Raw genomic sequence first — 19,225 nt, 5'->3', positions numbered from 1 at the left:
GTTGGGTAGGGACTGTCTCTATATGTTGCCAACTTGCACTTCCCAAGCGCTTAGTCCAGTGCTCTGCACACAGTAAGCGCTCAATAAATACGATTGATTGATTGATTGATCAGCTCCAGATTTTCCTCTGTGCCTTCAGCCATGCCTTTACCTGCGGCCTCCTCCCGTTCACCTCCCCGTGTTTAGATGGCATTTGTATTTTACAGGGGTTTCAGCTCTGAGCAAATAGTGTTCCCGACCCCCCCACACAGCAAAGCTATGGAGCTGGGAATCCTAGGATTTTTACCCTGGCAAACAGCCTGGCAAATACAGACGCAGCAAAGGGTAGGTAGTTCTTAAAAGATGGAGCCAATCAATTGGGGCCACACAAATCTTTGGTAGTTGTCTCCAAACAAACCCACTGTGAAATGTTCTCCACAGAGGGCTAAAGCTGGAGAATTCAAGCTCCATGACCACTGAAACAGAGGACGGTACAGTGGGATTTATTTCCAAAAATCAGCCATTAGCTGACTATAAATATCACTTCTCCAGCCCTCTTAGACCATAAGCCCTGTTTGGCACAGACACTGACTGATCTGATTATATCTACCCCAGCACTTGGCCCATAGCAAGCCCTTACCAAATATTACAATTATTATTTTTATTATTAGCTTCTGTTAGTTTTTAGGCTGCATGCCAGGACCACGGTAAGAAACCCCCCATTTCCAACTCAGTCACAGTGACCCGCCTACAGGGCCCACCCAAGCCAAGGATTAAACCTCTTAAATTTACTGTACTTTATGTAGTAAGTGCTGGGGTGGATACAGGCAAACCGGGTTGGACGCAGTCCTTGTCCCACTTGGGGCTCACAGTCTCAACCCCCATTTTACAGATGAGGTGACTGAGGCACAGAGAGTCAAGTGACTTGCCCGAGATCTCCCAGTGGACAGATGGCGGAGTCGGGTGAAGAAGAGAGAAGAAAGAGACGGGTGGGCTTCACAAATTAAGCGCTTCTACTTTAGAGAACTATTTAATCCATTTCAACTCCCCGCCCCCCCCGAAAAAAATCATAAACATAACTTTACAGCATTTCAACAAGAGTCAGGAGGCTCCGGGGTTAGTCCCAGTCTCCTTCCCCATCAGGGTTGTCCTCCCGAGGAGGCTCTTGGAACTGGATGTTGGCGAGCATATCCCGCATGGCTGCCATCAGTCTGTTCACACCCTGGTTTAGGTCCCGCCCTGCTCCGGCCTCCTCCTCCCCTTCGTCGGCTCGAATGTCTCCCTGCAAGACAGTGAGAAGTGAGGCTGGCGATCACCAGGTCCCGGGTGGCATCGCTCTCGGCAGAGAGGGACGTCACCCCTGCTCTTCTGGCATGGTCGTGCCCACGCAAGCCATAGTGGTTAAACCCTAGGCTCTCCTGCTACTTTAGGAAAATGCCCTGCACCTGTTGGCACCCAATAAATGCCACTGACTGGTGTGGGGGTGTGTGCCCCAGATGAAGCACTGCTTACGTGACCCTTCTGGGTGAGCCGTGGCCACCCCCATCACTGACACTGTGAATGCCAACAGGAATTTGGACACCCCAGGATTCTTCTTCCCTTAGCCAGGGGATGGAGAGAGAGAGAGAGAGGGATTACCTGTCTTTGGATGGGGCTGTAGTGGAAAAAAAGCCAAAAAAATCCTCAAATCTACAGTATCATTTTTATACTTCCCCTAAAGAGGCTGTGGTTTTGCACAGAGGATACTTACAAAAGCAGGGACCCCTGCCCTTGCTCGCCTCTTCCCTCGCCCCAACCCAACACACACACCCGCTGAATATCTTTAGAAAGAAAGGTTCTCGGCTGCTGCATTTGAGCTGAAGCAATTCTGTGGCTTGAAAATTCAATATGGCCCTTCCATTAGGGAGAAGGCCTACCACCCTGGCTGAAACGGCTGCAGGGTCACGGGACCTACCTGTAGATTGAAATTTGGCAACAGGGATCGAAAGAAGAGCGATAATGTGCTTTCATTGGAGAGGTGGTTTGTCCTGAAAGAGAAAAGACCAAAGACCTTCAGGAAATGAAGCTCTCAAGTGGTACCTCTTCTGGCTCTACAGAAGGAAGCCGGGTGGCGTAATGGATAGAGCACTGGCCCGGGAGTCAAAAGGACCTGGTTCTAATCCTGGCTCTGCCACCTGTCAGCTGTGAGACACTTTGCTTTTCTGTGCCTCAGTTGCCTCATTTGTAAAATGGGGATTAAGCCAGTGAGCCCCATGAGGGACAAGGACTGTGTCCAATCTGATTAGCTTGTGTCTACTCCAGCGCTTAGTACAGTGCCTGGCACATAGTAAGTGCTTAATACCCTCCCTGCTAAAAAAAAAACTAAACCGGGAGGGGCTCCTCTGAAGAAAGCAGCAGTGGGCAGCCCGCTCAGTGACTGCTCAGTCCTGAACAGCAGCAGCAGAAGACACTCATTAAAGGGAGAGGGAAGAATAAGGTTCAGATGCTCCCATGGACTGGGATCAGTCAGTCGATCAATCGGATTTGTTGAGTGCTTACTGTAAGCCGAGCACTGTACTAAGCGCCTGGGAGAATACAATATAACAACAGAATAGACACATTCCCTGCTCAAAACGAGCTCACAGTCTAGAGGGAGGATCAGGGTCTCTTTTTCAGGCTGCTTTAATCTCACTTTTGTCTAGGGCAGGCCAGAATCCCACAGGGTCGGCCAACTTGGAATGAAGGAAAAAGCCAGGTTTCCCAAAGTCGAGGTTGGAGGAAAATGGCCATTATTTGACATCTTCCTTCTTGAAAACATGGGTCCAATAACCAGGGAAGGGCTCAACCTACCATTCCACAATCAGTGCTCATTATGAGGGTGGCTGTGTCATCGGATACACGGACTTGTCCAGTTTCAAGAGATAAAGGAAGAGAGGAGGGAGGCCCTGCTGATGGAGACTCAGAAACCCAGCAGTAAGGGAATCCATAAAAGGACAGCCAATGCACCTGCCTGTTCGTACCTGCGGCATTTTAGCCAGGTTAGGTTTTCTCATCTCTCTTTCTGTGGAAAAAAACCCCAAACCCCAACTAAACCTTGCATCTAGGAGGCAGTCCAACTCTTTGCCCCTAAGCGCTCGGAAGGCAGGACGGCCTGGTCAGTAGCGTGGCAGAACGAGAGAGCAAAGGAAAAGGACGGGTACCTTTCTGGTCTAGAGTAAGATGTGATGGAATCCAGGGGAGGCAGAGGGTCAAACCCCATCACAGGTTGGGATGTCACTTCCTTCAGAAAGGAGCACAAAAAAAGGAGATAGCCACAAAAGTTTGGTTAGTTTAATCCCTCGTGGCCTCCCAAACCCAACACCCAGTCACGCCAATCTGGAACACGGCAGTCAATGGTATTTACTGAGCATTTACTATGTGCAGAGTACTGTACTCAGGGCTCGAGAGAGTATAAAACGAGGGAATTAAGCTGACACATTCCCAGCCCATAATGAGCTTAAAGTCTAGAGGGACTGACTCGGAGAAGACTGACTGACTCTATGTGCTAACAGGGTTGTGCAGAAACAGGAAGGTTTGATGATGGTTGCATTCAGTGACCACACACCACAAAGAATGGGTGGTCTGGAGGCTAGCGAGCTTGGACAGCAGGACGGATCACCAATGCTCAGTTTCCCAGCTGCTCTGCTCTCTCTCAACTTTGGAATTCCTCCCCTGTTTAGCTTTGCTTTCTTTCCCCTATTTCAGGAACGCAGGCCTCGGTTCCATGCCCGGTCAGGCTCTGGGTGGACCTGTCCCTTAAAATCCCAAAGGCACTGGGGCTTTTAGCTACAAGGAGAAAAGTCCTGCTGTGTTTTCTCCCTGCTCCTCAGAGAGGGGACTAAAACCCAGTTGAGGGCTTGTCAGAAAGCCAGTGGTTTGGGCCTTGCACCGACTGGGGCCAGGAGAGTAGCGAGTGGAAGGTTCTCATTTGTGGGGAGAGGGAAGGGGGCCAAGTGGACATGTGACAGACAGTACACAAAGCCTCCATTTTCAGCACTTAGGTCCATTAGGGGTCCTTACCAGAGGCAGTGCCGCGGTGGCTTCCTTCATCTCGGAGAGAATCACATGACGGTAGATATTTCTGGGTGCGCTCTGGTACCGCACCTTCCGCCTAAAGTGGGAGAGGGGGGCAGACAATCACAAACGAAACCGTGCCACATCTGGCAAGACCCAGCCCACCACAGTATGGGAGAACAGAGTTGACTTGGGAGACGTGTTTTTTCCCAGTTTCCATAAGGATCTGCTCGTCATGGTGAGTTTGCCCAGGATTCAGATCATCACTTTCTCTTCTCTCCTTTCAAATCTGCACCCTTCATTGTGGCTACAGTTCCTCTATCCCCAAGCACATACGTTGACTCAAACTAATTTGAGACAAAGCGGGTTTATCCTCTGGCCCATGCTGATAAAGGTGCCCCTTCTGGGTGGCAGAGATCACGCTGCCTGTTGCCTCTCAGGGGCTGGTAACCTACGTACAGATGAACCGCTGGGAGCCAAGTAAATACATTTCCCCAGATCCCCCCCTAAAGATCAAGAGAACGATGTTTGGGAGTATGACGCTAACAAATAGGTTCCCTAGAGAAGATGCTGCAGTCATCGGGACACAACTTTGGCTAGAAAGTGTCTCCAAGAGCCAGGCATTTGCTAAACAATAAAACCTCACAGAGGGTCCCTGTGAACAGAATGGTTTTGTCGAGTTTTCCCAGCCCTGTCACACCGGGAAAGAAAGCAAGGACATGCTCTTGAACACAGAAATAGGCAGCAAATGGGGATAAACCTCTCAGCTATATGAAGGTGACAGTCCTAAGCCCTAGCAGCCAGGGCAGTGGAGTTTGTCTTATCTCCTTAGACAGGATGCTCCTACAAGGTAGAGACCGGTAATTTCCTTTCAGCTGACCCATACCACAAAAAAGCCCCTGCTATTGAGGAGGATGCTGAATGTCTCCGAGAGTTTATAGCTTTGCTCTCGTGGGAAATCAGAATCAACGGTCTGAGCGGATGGTAGGAAACGCGAGCTGGGCCCCTCAGACTGAACGCGAGACTCACTTTCTTTCAGATGCCTCCACTATGGGCTCACCAGCATCAACCGTCCGTAGCACTTCTCTGACATTTGTTTCCAGCCAGGCCATGACGGTGGGGTCTTTCCAGAAGGAGTGAGTCCTCCCTAGGTACAGGGCGACTAGCTGGGTCAAGGCCGGAGGTTGGCTAGAGAAAAGAGAGAGTCTTATTTCAACAAACACATTTATGGCCTCCTGTCCAGTAATGCCTCCCTCCTCGGCCAAACCCAGAATAATAATAATAATGATGATGATGGCATTTATTAAGTGCTATGTGCTGTTCTAAGCGCTGGGAAGGTTACAAGGTGATCAGGTTGTCCCACGGGGGCTCACATGTGCAGGTGTAAAGCACATGCCTTTATACTGGGCAGCTTCATCAGTGCTGTGGCCCCCACATACATGCATGCATACAGAGGCCTGTAGTTCCCATACCTAAGAAACTGCAGCTCACGAGGAGCAATCGGCTTCTCCGATTGCTGTGTGGCTCGTGCCCGTATTCTCTACTATTATTTGGCTGCTGAGGTTTCAGCCGGGGATGGCAGGGCCTCGCTACTTCAGCCCCTTGGGCGGCGGCGGACCACCAGTTCCTGCCACCCACTGGCCCCGCCCCAGGAACCTGGCTCCCGCGGCTTTCGGTCAGGTTAAATTTTTGGTTTGCAGATCTTCAGTTCATGCGACTTGCCAACCCCCACAACTCAGGTCTATGTAGCAAATCTACAGGGCTTGGAGTCAAAAGGTCGTGGGTTCTAATCCTGGCTCTGCCACTTGTCTGCTGGGTGACCCTGGGCAGGTCACTTCACTTCTCTGGGCCTCAGTTCCCCCATCTGCAAGATGGGGATTAAGACTGTGAGCTCCATGCGGGACAGGGACTGTGTCCAACCCGATTTGCTTGTACCCGCCCCAGCACTTAGTACAGTGCCTGACATAGAGTAAGTCCTTAACAAATACAATTATTATTATTTTTACTACAGACAAAGGGTGTCTAATGGTTATAGCTAGAACTTGTGCAGTCTGTCCACAAAACCCCAGCAAATTTACTCTGAACCTTCAGGGGTTGAGGCAGATCTGGGTAAGATGGGTACTAACTCAACTTGAGTGGATACAACAAAACCCAACTGAATAGAACTGTATGCCAGTGATGTTTTTCACCCTTGGGTGTCTAAGCCTGTGGGAACTACGACTGGTCCCAATCTACTTTTGCTTCCTGCTTAGATCCTTCTCCCTTTTCTAATCTACGCCTTTGGGGACCCCACTCTCTTCTCTGATCTGACATCTGAGAAAGTAACAAGGTCCGTGAAGGGGACATGGTTTGCTTATAAAATAGATGGATTTTGACATTTCCACCTGCATCCAAGTGAAAGCACGCAAGTTTAAGCCCCAGTATAAACCCGCTGTAAAGCAGGACAAATCACACTGGCCCTGAGGGACTCAGTGATGGCTATAAGGGAAAGGAATATAAATGTATGGAACATCTTGCTACCTTTTTTCAGATCATTTAGAAGTTTAGAGACGGTTCGGTTACCTTATCTGAGTGTTGGGTCCAAAGAAAGGATGGGACAGAACAGCATCGTCCGGCTGCACACTACAACGATCCAACATAGGCATGAGAACTGCAAAGGAAACCGGAGACATTCAACTTCGAAACTTATGCCCCACCTCCGGGGAGAAGTGAGTTCACTGTTGTCACAACCACTCACGGTTCGTTGCGTGCTGTCCCTATCTCCTCTAAGGGACTTAAAGTGATGCACATGGCCTAATAAATTCTGGCTTGGTACCATGGTCAAACAAAACTGTCACACAGGCCCTCTGCCTCTCCCACGTCTGCATCCTCTGACTTACCTTTAATTGAGGTCCTCTCTCGTCACCTCTTTGTCTCCTGCTCTGGCTTTGCTAATTACCCCTAGAGCTTACACACACGGGCCAACCTTAATTCCATCCCTGATGGTAGGTGAACACATCTGTTAATAACTGGCAACGTTGTGGGCAGGGAATGTGTCTGTTTATTGTTATATTGTACTCTTCCAAGCGCTTAATACAGTGGTCTGCATGCAGTAAGTGCTCAATAAATACGACTGACTGAGAAAACCTACTCAAGCATCCATCGCTACACCTTTTTGGGGCTAACACTGGGTCTCCAATCCTTTGCGGGACTTTGTAATCAACCCATCAATGGCATTTACTGAGCGCTTACTGTGTGCAGAGCACCGTACGAAGCGCTTGGGAGAGTATGATATAACAGATTTGGTGAACGCATTCCCTGCTCACAACAAGCTTACAGTCTAGATGGGGAGGCAGACATTAATACAGACAGATTACGGATGGGTATGTAGTAACAATCCAGACAAGTTCCCCTCCTGGGGGTCTGCTGACCATACTCACCGCCGGGAAACATGATGAGTGCCCTCTGGATTAGGCAAGAGGCACTTTCCCTTGCAGAGCTAAGCTCTGATTCCGGGAGGTCTTCGTGCTGACTCAGAAGGAAATACGCCAAGGGCACGGAAAAGGCAAAGTTGGGAAGCTGGGACAGGTTGCGGTGACTCTGAAGGATTTTGAAAAAAATGAAGCGAACTTTAGGCCGTGAAAACCGTTGTAGGTTAAGTCCCAACTAGGTGACAATGCTCCGGAATCAACCACTAAAAGCAGCCTGGCCTATACATGCTGCTCAAATTAACCAGCACCACACCAAGATTTAGCCAACTAGATCATATGACACGATTCTTCTTTATTCATTCATTCAATTGTATTTATTGAGCACTTACTGTGTGCAGAGCACTGGACTAAGTGCTTGAGAAGTACAAATCGGCAACATACAGAGACCATCCCTACCCAACAACGGGTTCACAGTCTAGAAGGTCAGAACCTCAGACTGCCACTACCACTGTTCCCTGTGAGACTGAGCATAATAGTTATGGTATTATTAGTCTAATAATTATTAGAAGCAACGTGATGTAGTCGATAGAGCTCGGGCCTGGAGTCAGGTCATGGGTTCTAATCCCGGATCCGCCACTTGTCTGCTGTATGACTTTAGGAGGCAAGTCACTTCACTTTCTGGGCCTCAGTTACCATAACTGTAAAATGGGGATTGAGATTGTGAGCCCCACGTTGGACAGGGACTGTGTCCAACCCCATTTGCTTGTATCCACCCCAGTGCTTAGTACGGTGCCTGGCACATAATAATTAAGTGCTTACTTCCATTATTATTATTATTTAGTAAGCGCTTACTATGTGACAAACACTGTTCTAAGCGCCAGGATAGACACAAGTTAATCATGTCCAACAGAGGGCTCACAGCCAATCAATCAATCAATCGTATTTATTGAGCGCTTACTGTGTGCAGAGCACTGTACTAAGCGCTTGGGAAGTACAAGTTGGCAACATATAGAGACAGTCCCTACCCAACGTTGGGCTCACAGTCTATGTTAGAGGGAGAACAGGTATTGAATTTCCATTCTACAGGCAAGGAAACTGAGGCCCAGAGAAGTGAAGTGACTTGCCCAAGGTCATACAGCAGGCAAATGGCAAAGCTGGGACTTGAACTCAGGTCCTCTGACTCCCTTCCTGGGCTCTTTCCATTGGGCCATGTTGTTCCGCGGTTCACCCCTGGATTCTCAGAAATCTGCTGCTTCGCCATTCACCCTTCTGCTAGGAATGGCGGCGGGGAGACTGAATTTTGCAGTGGAAGAATTGCTGTGAGCCCACTGTTGGGTAGGGACTGTCTCTATATGTTGCCAATTTGTACTTCCCAAGCGCTTAGTATAGTGCTCTGCACATAGTAAGCGCTCAATAAATACGATTGATTGATTGATTGATTGAATGGCAGGTTGGACTACATTCAGGTTGGGGGAACGGAACGGATGGCAGAGCTCAGGTGAGAGACAAAGGAGACTGGCGTGAGGGCCAGTGGGTCAGACTGGGTGGACTCTGAATGTCTCAGTGGGGGGTTGTATATCTAGACTCCCGAACAAAATGTCGACTAGATGCACTGGTCCTGGGCGAGGCACTTTCATTCATTCCATCATATTTATTGAGCGCTTACTGTGTGCAGAGCACTGTACTAAGCACTTGGGAAGCACAAGTTGGCAACATATAGAGACAGTCCCTACCCAACAGTGGGCTCACTTCCAAGGCCCTTGCCAAATGAACAGTCTTGAAGGTTTTCCAACTCACCTCCCATTCCTGGAACATGCGTATCAAAAACCCATAGTCCCTGGCCCGGAGTGAGAGCAAATCAATAATCAGCAGCAAACATAGAGGGTCATTCTCTGGATCAAGGCTTTCAGGAGAGAGAAAGGAACGATCAAGGAACAAAAAGAGAATAGCTGTTATCACATTAAAAATAAAAATAATTCATAGCTACCTCACAAACTGTAATAATAATAATAATAATGGCATTTATTGAGCGCTTACTATGTGCAAAGCACTGTTCTAAGCGCTGGGGTGGTTACAAGGTGATCAGGTTGTCCCAAGGGGGCTCACAGTCTTAATCCCCATTTTACAGATGAGGTAACTGAGGCCCAGAGAAGTGACTTGCCCAAAGTCACACAGCTGACAAGTGGCGGAGCCGGGATTTGAACCCATGAGCTCTGACTCCAAAGCCCGGGCTCTTTCCATTGAGCCACGCTGCTTCACAACTGTAGTGTAAACCCACTCAGAACCAACCGATCAATGATATTTATTGAGTATTTACTATTTGCAGAGCTCTGTACTAAGTGCTTCAGAGAGTACAGTACAACACAATTAGTACGCACATTCTCTGCCTATAATGAGCTTACCGTCTAGAGGGGGAGATAGACAATATACACCACTCTTTTTTGATGGTATTTGTTAAGAGCTTGCTATGTGTCAGACACTGTTCTAAGTGCTGGGGTAGGTATAAGTAAATCAGGTCAGACACAGTCCCTGTCCCGCATGGGGGCTCACAGCCTAAACAGGCGGGGGAACAGATAACCCCATTTTATAGTTGAGGAAACTGAGGTCCAGAGAACTTAAGGGATCTGCCAAAGGTCACACAGCAAGCAGCTGGCAGAGCTGGCATTAGAACCCAGGTCCGTCTGACCCCCAGGTTCAGGTCCTTGCTCGCTCTCGCAAGAATGAATCCCCCCAACCCTAGCTCTTAGCTTGGTGATCGCAGTGCAACCATTTGAAACAGCAAAAATGTCTGATCTTTTAGACTGTGAGCCCACTGTTGGGTAGGGACTGTCTCTATATGTTGCCGATTTGTACTTCCCAAGCGCTTAGTACAGTGCTCTGCACACAGTAAGCGCTCAATAAATACGATTGATGATGATGATGATCTCAAGACTCCAGCTCCGAGAGGCTGGAACAAAGCCTTGGATTTCTGAAAACAGCAACTTACTACAACCACCGCAGATACTTGCCTTAGAATAAGCTTGCAGAACTCCAGGGCTGTCCGAGGACAGCCTCGTTTCTCTAGGAAAATCATGTGCTTGAACAGAGCCAGGTAGAAAGCTCTGCAGGGGAGGAGTAAAAAGAGCTAAGTTTTAAAATACACAGCAAGAGTGACGTAACTACATTACCGAAGAGCCACAACGGTCAGCAAGATGAGTTCCCAGCAATATAGATCTCGAATGAATACAGTCTCTCTCCCCCCTCTGCCACCTCCGGCCTGGTACTCTGGTGTCACACTATGCTGGCTATCTTCCCGGCACCCCAAGTGCCCAGTCCTATCCGGTCACTAGGGTGACAGTCCCCACGGCTTTTAGAGCTGGCCTCTTGCCTTGCTCACCCCACGTCTCCGACGAGTCCTGAGACTTTCCAAACAGCTTTCAGGGCTATTAGCTCTGTGAATCTTGTATTCTCCCAGTGCCCGCCCCCACTAAAAACCCTGTTCCCTTTCCACTCCTACACTCGAAATGAAAAGTTGGCACCCAGGACAATGACACTTAGGATTTAATTCCAATTTAATCCCAACTGCCTCTTTCCACCTTCGGATCTACTGACTAAGGAAATAAAAAAACCCCTCTGTACTATCTTCCAGAAGAGGAAAATCACTTTTTACCACTAAAAAGGACATACACTTCTGATTCTAATTAAATGTAACATTTGATGTCCACAGCCTAGCTGAAACCTCATACATTAACATTCTTTCCCAGTGACTCCTAAAGATGCAACGATTCTTTGGGAAATTATGATGTCAATCAATCAATCGATAGTATTTATTGATCTCTTTTTCTGTGCAGAGATATTTTTATTACTATTATACTTGTTCAGCGCTTACTATGCATCAAGCACCGTTCTAAGTGCTGGGGTATATACAAGTTTATGGGGTCAGACACAGTCTGGCTCACAGCTTAAGCAGGAGGGGGGAAACAGGCATTTAATCCTCATTTTACAGTTCAGGAAACTGAGGCACAGAGAAGTTAAGTGATTTGCCCAAGGTCACAGAGCAAGCAAATGGAGCAGCCAGAATTAGAACCCAGGTCCTCTGAATCCCAGGCCGGAGCTCTTTCCATTAGGCCATGCTGCTTTCCTAGTATACTTAGTCCCTGCCCTCAAGGTACTACACCATGGGGGAAAAAAGAGACAGAGAAACTAAAATAAGTTACAGGTAGGGAGAAGCAAGAGTGTAAAGGGAGTGAGAGGAGTCCCCAGGTATTAAGGTAATGGTGGCCCGGGGTGGTGGCACCAGTGTGAGGGAAATAGGGTGGGGATAGGAGTGATCAATCAGGGAAGGCCACCTGGAGGAAGATACTACCATTATGACCTTGGATTTGTGAGTCTGTAAAGGGTACTAAAGGAATTAAGAGAACTTTGCCTATACATTTCGCAACTAGCAAAGCTTAAAAACAAAAGAAGCCACTGACCGATTCTCAGGTCTGCGGTAATCCAGTCGGCAGGTTCCACTAGTGAGACTGAACACGGGGTGAAACGCACATTCCAAACTGTACAGAGCCCTTTCTGAAGGCAAAAGAGACGCAGCATTTTCAGAACTCAGTTAAATGAGCTCAGAGGTGAGGTTCTCATGGTTGACGGAGTTTGGATTCTCCCCTCTTCTTTAGTCCTAATGACTTCAAAGAAACCTGGATCCCAACTCCCTGGGGGGGGATGAGTGGGCAAATCAGCAGGCTGCCACCCCCCTTACTGACTTGTTTGTAATAATGAGCAAAAGACACAGCCATTTTGGGTTTCTGCCATAACCTTGGTGAGATTTATGAGGGCAATTTCATATATTTGATACCTCTTTATATTTATTTAATCCAAAGATTCCAAAGTGCTAAAAAAAACCACCAACTACAATTGGGAAAGCAGACCAAGGGCATCAGGGTGAGTTGGTCTTTTTTAGCTTGACAAAAACAATTAGCAATCCCTGATGTTGGAAACACAAGTTTTTACCATAACCTATTTTTCTTCGGTTGCCAATGGCACAGGGAGATAGATTTTTGCCCAAGAGGGCAAACAGCAACTCTTACAACTTTCACTCCTCCTGCACAATGCCATCTGTTGCTAACTGTTACCTATGAGATCTCGAGCCATCTCCTGATCCTCCTGGAGTCTATATACATCACTGAGCTGCAGCAGCGAGTCTATATGATAGGGGTTCATCTGGAGCAGAAGCTACAAAGCAAAGGAAAAAAAACTGAGCTTGATAACAGAAATAAACACCGCTGAAGGCAAACCTGCTCGAGGAATTGGTCTGAGAGAGGAAAAGGCCGGCTCATTGTTATGTTAATAACACCAGAAATAGTAGCACTTATTGAACACCCACTTAGTACGGTGGCACTGTACTACCTACTTGGGAAATACAGAAATACGAAGTGACACAGTCCCTGGCCATTAGGAAACCTACAAACATAAAAATAATTACAACTAGAGAGGACAATTCTAAGGTGGACCTATAGAACAGTGCTTGAGACATAAGTGCTTAAATAGCATAATTACTACACAGACTTGAGTGCTAAGGAAGGCGTAAATAAGCTCATTAAGTGCTAGAGCTGGTCAAAGGGATGATACGGCTCAGAGTGCTGAGATATTAACTGGGGAAGATTAGTTGGAGAAAGTGGGGATTCAAGTAGGGATTCCAGTGTGGGGAGAGCCGTGGTCTGCTGAAATGATGGGGGAGGGAGACTGGAGGCTGAATAATAACAATAATAATAATAACAATACCTGTGGTATTTGTTAAGCACTTACTAAGCACCAAGCACTGTTCTATGCGCTGGGGTCGATACAAGACAATCAGGCCCTATACGGGGTTCGCAGTCCAAGTAGGAGGGAGAACAGGTATTGAACCCCTATTTTACGGAAGAGGGAACTGAGGCCCAGAGAAGTCAAGTGACTGGCCCAAGGCCACTCAGCAGGCATGTGGCAGAGCCAGAATTAGAACCCAGGTCCTCTGACTCTCAAGCCTGTGCTCTTTCCCCTCCGTCACGGTGCTTCTCTAAAATGGCTAAAGGGTTGGTCAGGGAGGAATGAAGGCAGTGAGTTGGGGATTAACATGAGACGAGGGCAGGGACTACAAAGGGGCTGATGGTGGAGAACCTTGGAGCTGACTGCAGGGGAGTTTTTGTTCTAACAGTTTACCTCTGGGCCAGAGCACTGACATTAGAAAGCAACAATTAGCGTGACACATAGTGACATGTATTGGGAGAATCATATTTCGGATGAGATTTTAAGTAAATGCTCTTCCCTTCTTCAAATGATCCATTTATCACAACAGTGGATCAGCAGCAGAGAATATGGAAATCCAGAGTTGTTCATGGAAACCACAATGCTAGAAGACCCATTCCATGGTTCCTCTTCTTCATAGAAAAGCCAGCCCAAGGATGGCCCTGCCATCATTCTTTTCCTTCGCACCACAAAAAAAACCAACAGTTCAGCCCTAAGGAATGGGGAAACAGGACCCAGCCTGTAGCTGTTTTCTGGGGGAGGAGCATAGCATTGAGTTTTGGGGGTTCTTAAAGAGTTGAAATGGCAGTAAAGATGATGAGCCCGCTGTAGGGTAGGGATCGTCTCTATATGTTGCCAACTTGTACTTCCCAAGCGCTTAGTACAGTGCTCTGCACACAGTAAGCGCTCAATAAATATGATTGAATGAATGAATGGAAAGCCAAAATGCAAGCAACAGCTTTTGGCCAGTTTACAGGATTCATGCTGGGCCTTCAGGCTTCTCTGTCCTGCATTCTCTGAACTGGGGATGGGGATGTGGTGTGTGTGGGTGTGGTTTGGTGGGTGTGTGTGGGTGTGTGATTTGGTGTGTATGTGTGTGTGTGTGTGTGATGCACCTAATATGGCACCAAATCAGAAATGAGGGAAGGGATGGTTAGGGCTTCTGATACAGAAATGGGCAGGTTTTTATCTTGAGTATTGGTAAATTTCTGCTCCATCAGCACTGAGTCACCTCACAAATGAGAGCATGAATCTTTTCCAAAATCCTAGGTTAATATTTTAAGGGGGTCTTGAACAGTGGCTTTCAGAATGGACCCATTCAGAGATTATTCGAGCTCAGTACTGCTCCGGTTGCGCAATACTTCGGACATCTTGAAGCTTAACCGCATTAGTTCAACCTCAGTCTTGAGTGTCACAAATGTTTCTATCCAGTTTAACAAACGTGGGAATGTCCCATAAAACACTTCAATGCTGTAATTGTACTACTAAAATAGCCAAAAATGGCTCTGCTTTTTGCCACAAAATAGAACAGCTGGTTGTCAGATCTTACGCTCTAAAGGTCACTTTACATTTATTTATATAATCTTTTGACCCCCTTCTTCAGCTGATAGGGCTAACACAGAGGCCTCATTAACTCGTTTCAGCACGGAGACTCGCTCTTTAATACCTATCCTCCGGCAACAGTACGAAATGACTGATCTTTCAAAATCCATGGCTCTCTTTGTATTGGAAAGTCAACATTGCTTGGGCAAGTCACTTCACTTCTCTGGGCCTCAGTTTCCTCATCTGTAAAATGGAATTAAGACGCTGAGCCCCACGTGGGACAGGGACTGTAACCTGTCTAGCTTATGTCAATCGTTAGCGCTTAAAACAATGCTTGACACAAAGTAAGCGGCTAACAAATACCACTATCGTCATACAGAAGTGCTCCAAGCAGCCCTTTGATTCGGTGTGGGCGATGGAAGTCGCTAATTGGGGAGTAGCAGTAATAACTGTGGTATTAAGTGCTTATTATGTGCCAGCCACTGTACTAGGCACTGGGATGGACACAAGCAAATGGAGTCCCTGTCCCATATGGGGTTCGCAGATTCGTTCCCCATTTTACAGATGAAGGGACTTGCCCAAGGTAACAAAGCAGACAAGTGGTGGAGCCAGGATTAGAGGCTTCCTGAAAGAGGTGGTGTTTTGGACCCTCCTGCCCAGACTTGTCCATATTTATTCTATTTTATTTTGTTAATATGTTTTGTTTTGTTGTCTGTCTCCCCCTTCTAGACCGTGAGCCCACTGTTGGGTAGGGACCGTCTCTATATGTTGCCAACTTGGACTTCCCAAGCGCTTAGTACAGTGCTCTGCACACAGTAAGCGCTCAATAAATACAACTGAATGAATGAATGAATGAATGAACATTCTGACAAGGTTGCCACTTTCAGGGACATTTTATGAAAAGGTTAGAAATGCTCTTCCCCCATCTCGTCAGGCTACAACATCGGGCACCGTTGGGAAATACAGAACATGGCATCCTGGCAGCATGGCACCACGGCAGCATGCTACATTTTTATACCCCTGGGGAGGAGGGGAAGCAGCATGGCACACTGGATAGAACACGGGCCTGGGAATCAGGAGGTCGTGGATTCGAATCCCGGCTCCTCCACTCGTCTGCTACGTGCCCTTGGGCAAGTCACGTCACTTCTCTGTGCTCGGTGCCCTCATCTGTAAAATGGGGATTAAGACTGTAAACCCCATGCGGGACAGGGACTGGGTCCAACCCGATTTGCTTGTATCCACCTCGGCGCTTAGTACAGTGCCTGGCACACAGTAAGTGCTTAACACACACCACGGTTATTATCATTATTACTTTGCTACCAAACATACCACAATGTTGTTGGGATCCAATGATTCTACTGCATCCAGGAACTTAAACTGCACTTGCTGATACTCTCGATGATGTTCAAATGTAAAGTACTGGACTCCTCTTTTCATCTCCAGCAGACGCATTGTGATACCTAGAAGACATTTATGGAAATGGATGTGGATCCTTTTAGTGGCAGCCTCTGCCAGCCAATTAAGAGGAGTTTCTTCGGTACGGCTCCAACTCCCACAGCCCCTCTCGGACCAGAGGGTGCAAGGGTTCCACAATACAGAATGTCACGGTTAATAAGTTTTCAATTATTAAGTAAATAAAATCTGCTTTCATGACTCATTAAAGAGAATTGTGTTGTGTTCCCAAGCCCTCTCTCACCCCAAGGTCCTTCTAAATTCTAATGGTATCATCATTAATGGTATTTACTGAGTACCTACTGACTGTGAAGCATTGTCCAAGCTCACGACAGAGTACAAAAGAAGCGAGACAGAGGATCACTGTCCTCCATAAGCTTACAATCTATTGGGATGGAGAGAGAGACAAATACTTTTGATATGTAAAATACAAAGACCAAAGATAAATCCTTCTCTGAAGTCCCCCTGGGACTTAATTCACATTCGACTGCTCAAAATCAGAATCTCTTTCAAAATATTATATTTCTCTTCATTTGTCCAGCATTTTTGTTTTCTGCTAAGATGAGTTACAGGGGAACAAAGCCCCTGGGTCCCCCGACTCAGAAGAACTCAGAATTTGGAATAGTTTCTCTCAACTTCCCTAGCTACCAAGGACCTGGGTCTTGCCAAGTAATCAACCACCTTTTGCAATTCATCTGTTCTTCACAACCTGAGAAATCCAGTTTCCTAGTGTTTTTAGACTGTGAGCCCACTGTTGGGTAGGGACTGTCTCTATATGTTGCCAACTTGTACTTCCCAAGCGCTTAGTACAGGGCTCTGCACACAGTAAGTGCTCAATAAATACGATTGATTGATTGATTGATTTTATTAGTTTGGTGGTTCTCAGTCTTCATCAAGAGGTTCGGTTTCTAGTAATAATGACCGACCCCCCTGTTGTCCATTTTGGACCACGGAGATGCAACCCCGTCCATTCTGGAGGTGGCCCGTCATGGTAAGCTGTGGGTAGGGGGATCTGAGAGGGAAATCCGGAGACTATAACCATCAGAGCCATTTCGGGTATCAATACCGGCTCACTCAATGCCCAGGCAGGGACTTCACTCCCTCGCCCAGTTAAGGTACTTGGCACTTCTTTCAGAAAACAAAACAGGGTGAAAATTGAGAAAATTGCTTCCATGGGAGTAGTGAGAGTAGTAATAGTACTAGCAAGAGATCGTACAATTGGAATTTTCACTGAGTGGATTTTGATGCTTTCCTCAAAGGCAACGTAATGGCCGCTTCAAAAAAACAAAACAAAACCCTACTCATTGAGCACTGCAGCAGGGCCCTCACCTGTTTTGCTGTACCGGGGCCAGGTGTCCTTGGGGGCTGTCAACCACGTGCTGTGGTGATACTGGCGCTGCCTCTGTCGGGGCCTGGGAGGGAACGAAGCATACACACACACTTTAGCTTCTGGTACTACCTGCATTGATTATTAGGACACTGCAATGTGAGCGGTGAAAACACCAAGGCTCTGGAATCTGTAAAACAGAGCACGGTAGAGCCACGGCAACAGCAGATTTACTGTTCAACTATTCACAATGACACATGACCAACAGGCCTCATGTTAGAGAAAGCATTTTGGGCTTCTGGCCCTGCAACAATTTCCCTTCAAGCTTACCACTTTTAAGCAGTAATGGGAACTCCAGGAGCCTGAATAGATTAAATGTCAAGAACTCATAACTATTTCATGTTTTCGGAGGAAGTACTTGCTTGCTCATGGTTTGGACTAAAAGGTCTCAATTGGAATGCATCGTTGTATAGTGGATTCCACCTTCTCGGAACAAAATTTAATCACAGTCTGGAAATTCTGCAGGCTGAAGATCAGGCTTCTGTTCCAACGACCTAATTGCACTCAGAAAACAAACTGCATAGAGCAGAATGTTGCCATTAGTCAGCTGTAGGAGCAAATCCCAGTTCCTCAGAGGGTGAAGACTCAGAATCCTTAATACCCATATAAAGTAAGCAGAGTCCAAGAGCAAGAGGCGAGGATCAAAGAAAACAACAGAAAGACACTTCATAGACTCACGTAACAATACCACATCAAGGGTCATCTCTCTTCAGCTTACCCTGTGAGTCACCAAAGGGTTTACAAATTCAGGGAAGCTTTAATTATTCTCTTCAAAACATCTCCAAGAAGAGAACTGTGACTTCCATTTGTTCATAAGTCTCTACTAACCCATGTTAAATTACCCAGAAAGGGAAGCAGTTGTGCCTGCTAGCTTTGACCTCACCTTTGATCTCCAAGTACAGCCCGAGCTCCAAAATACCTCTTCAACTCTGTCTCCGGATTCAAGTTTCTAGAAAAATATGATAGAAATATCAACCGTACAATAAATCCCCAAAGTATGGGCATCTCTCTTGACTCTAGCAAGAATGACAGTGAAGCTTAATAACTCCAAATTGAGGATAATCCTTGTTGTCTTGTTTCCACCCTCTGCAGGATGGAAAAATCTATCCAGTAAAGAGCATTCATCCAGAGAGCCACTGGTCAAGAATCAGAAAAGCACCGAGTCCTAGAGCCGGAAGAGACTCTGGAACATTTGGATTCAGAGCCACTAATGATCCCATATAATCAACAGGAATAGCTGCACCTCATCCAAATCTGTTAGGGGATGTCCTATCTTTTCCAGAAAGATGCTTCCACAACTTCTCTTAATAAGCCATTCCAGCAGAAGTTGGAGTTAACTTCTGTCAGTGTCACTCACAAATACAACTAAGGTGACTGGCTTGTGACCTCAATATATTTCCAGCTCACAGGACTTGGTGATGAAATCCATCCATCCCCCCAAAAATGGATAAGTTACACTTTGAACTGAAGCACTGTAGAGTGAAGGAGATTGGAACTAGGGTGAAAGTGATTGATAGCTAATGTAGTATAATTCATGAAAAAACCAACCAACCAGTACCATTAGCAAACGTTACGGGCTGGCAAGGACTGAGAGGGAGGAGGCACTAGCTGCTGCCCTTCCCACCTCTCTCTAGAAAGTAGACTGTTCTTTAAGTCTCAAAGGGGTGGG

The 19,225-nt window shown here is 46.9% G+C and overlaps 1 protein-coding gene across 1 annotated transcript in view; it reads right to left on the bottom strand.

Annotated features, from left to right (window-relative positions):
* Positions 1-971: 971 nt before the first annotated feature.
* Positions 972-19,225, bottom strand: part of TCF25 (transcription factor 25) — a 28,136-nt gene continuing 9,882 nt past the window's right edge. Inside the window, exons 5-18 of the mRNA XM_038754066.1 lie at positions 18,440-18,505; positions 17,499-17,581; positions 16,047-16,177; positions 12,527-12,626; positions 11,876-11,969; positions 10,430-10,522; positions 9,219-9,324; positions 7,431-7,590; positions 6,574-6,661; positions 5,041-5,199; positions 4,018-4,108; positions 3,159-3,238; positions 1,934-2,006; positions 972-1,261 (exon numbers count right to left, since the gene is read on the bottom strand). Of these exons, the coding sequence (XP_038609994.1) occupies positions 1,097-1,261; positions 1,934-2,006; positions 3,159-3,238; positions 4,018-4,108; positions 5,041-5,199; positions 6,574-6,661; positions 7,431-7,590; positions 9,219-9,324; positions 10,430-10,522; positions 11,876-11,969; positions 12,527-12,626; positions 16,047-16,177; positions 17,499-17,581; positions 18,440-18,505 (1,489 nt within the window). The 3' untranslated portion in view covers positions 972-1,096. The remainder of the gene's footprint in view (positions 1,262-1,933; positions 2,007-3,158; positions 3,239-4,017; positions 4,109-5,040; positions 5,200-6,573; positions 6,662-7,430; positions 7,591-9,218; positions 9,325-10,429; positions 10,523-11,875; positions 11,970-12,526; positions 12,627-16,046; positions 16,178-17,498; positions 17,582-18,439; positions 18,506-19,225) is intronic.

This window comes from Tachyglossus aculeatus, chromosome 11 (assembly GCF_015852505.1).
Source record: "Tachyglossus aculeatus isolate mTacAcu1 chromosome 11, mTacAcu1.pri, whole genome shotgun sequence".
Classification (NCBI taxonomy): Eukaryota; Metazoa; Chordata; class Mammalia; order Monotremata; family Tachyglossidae; genus Tachyglossus; species Tachyglossus aculeatus.
This window is presented reverse-complemented; position numbering and strand designations above follow the sequence as displayed.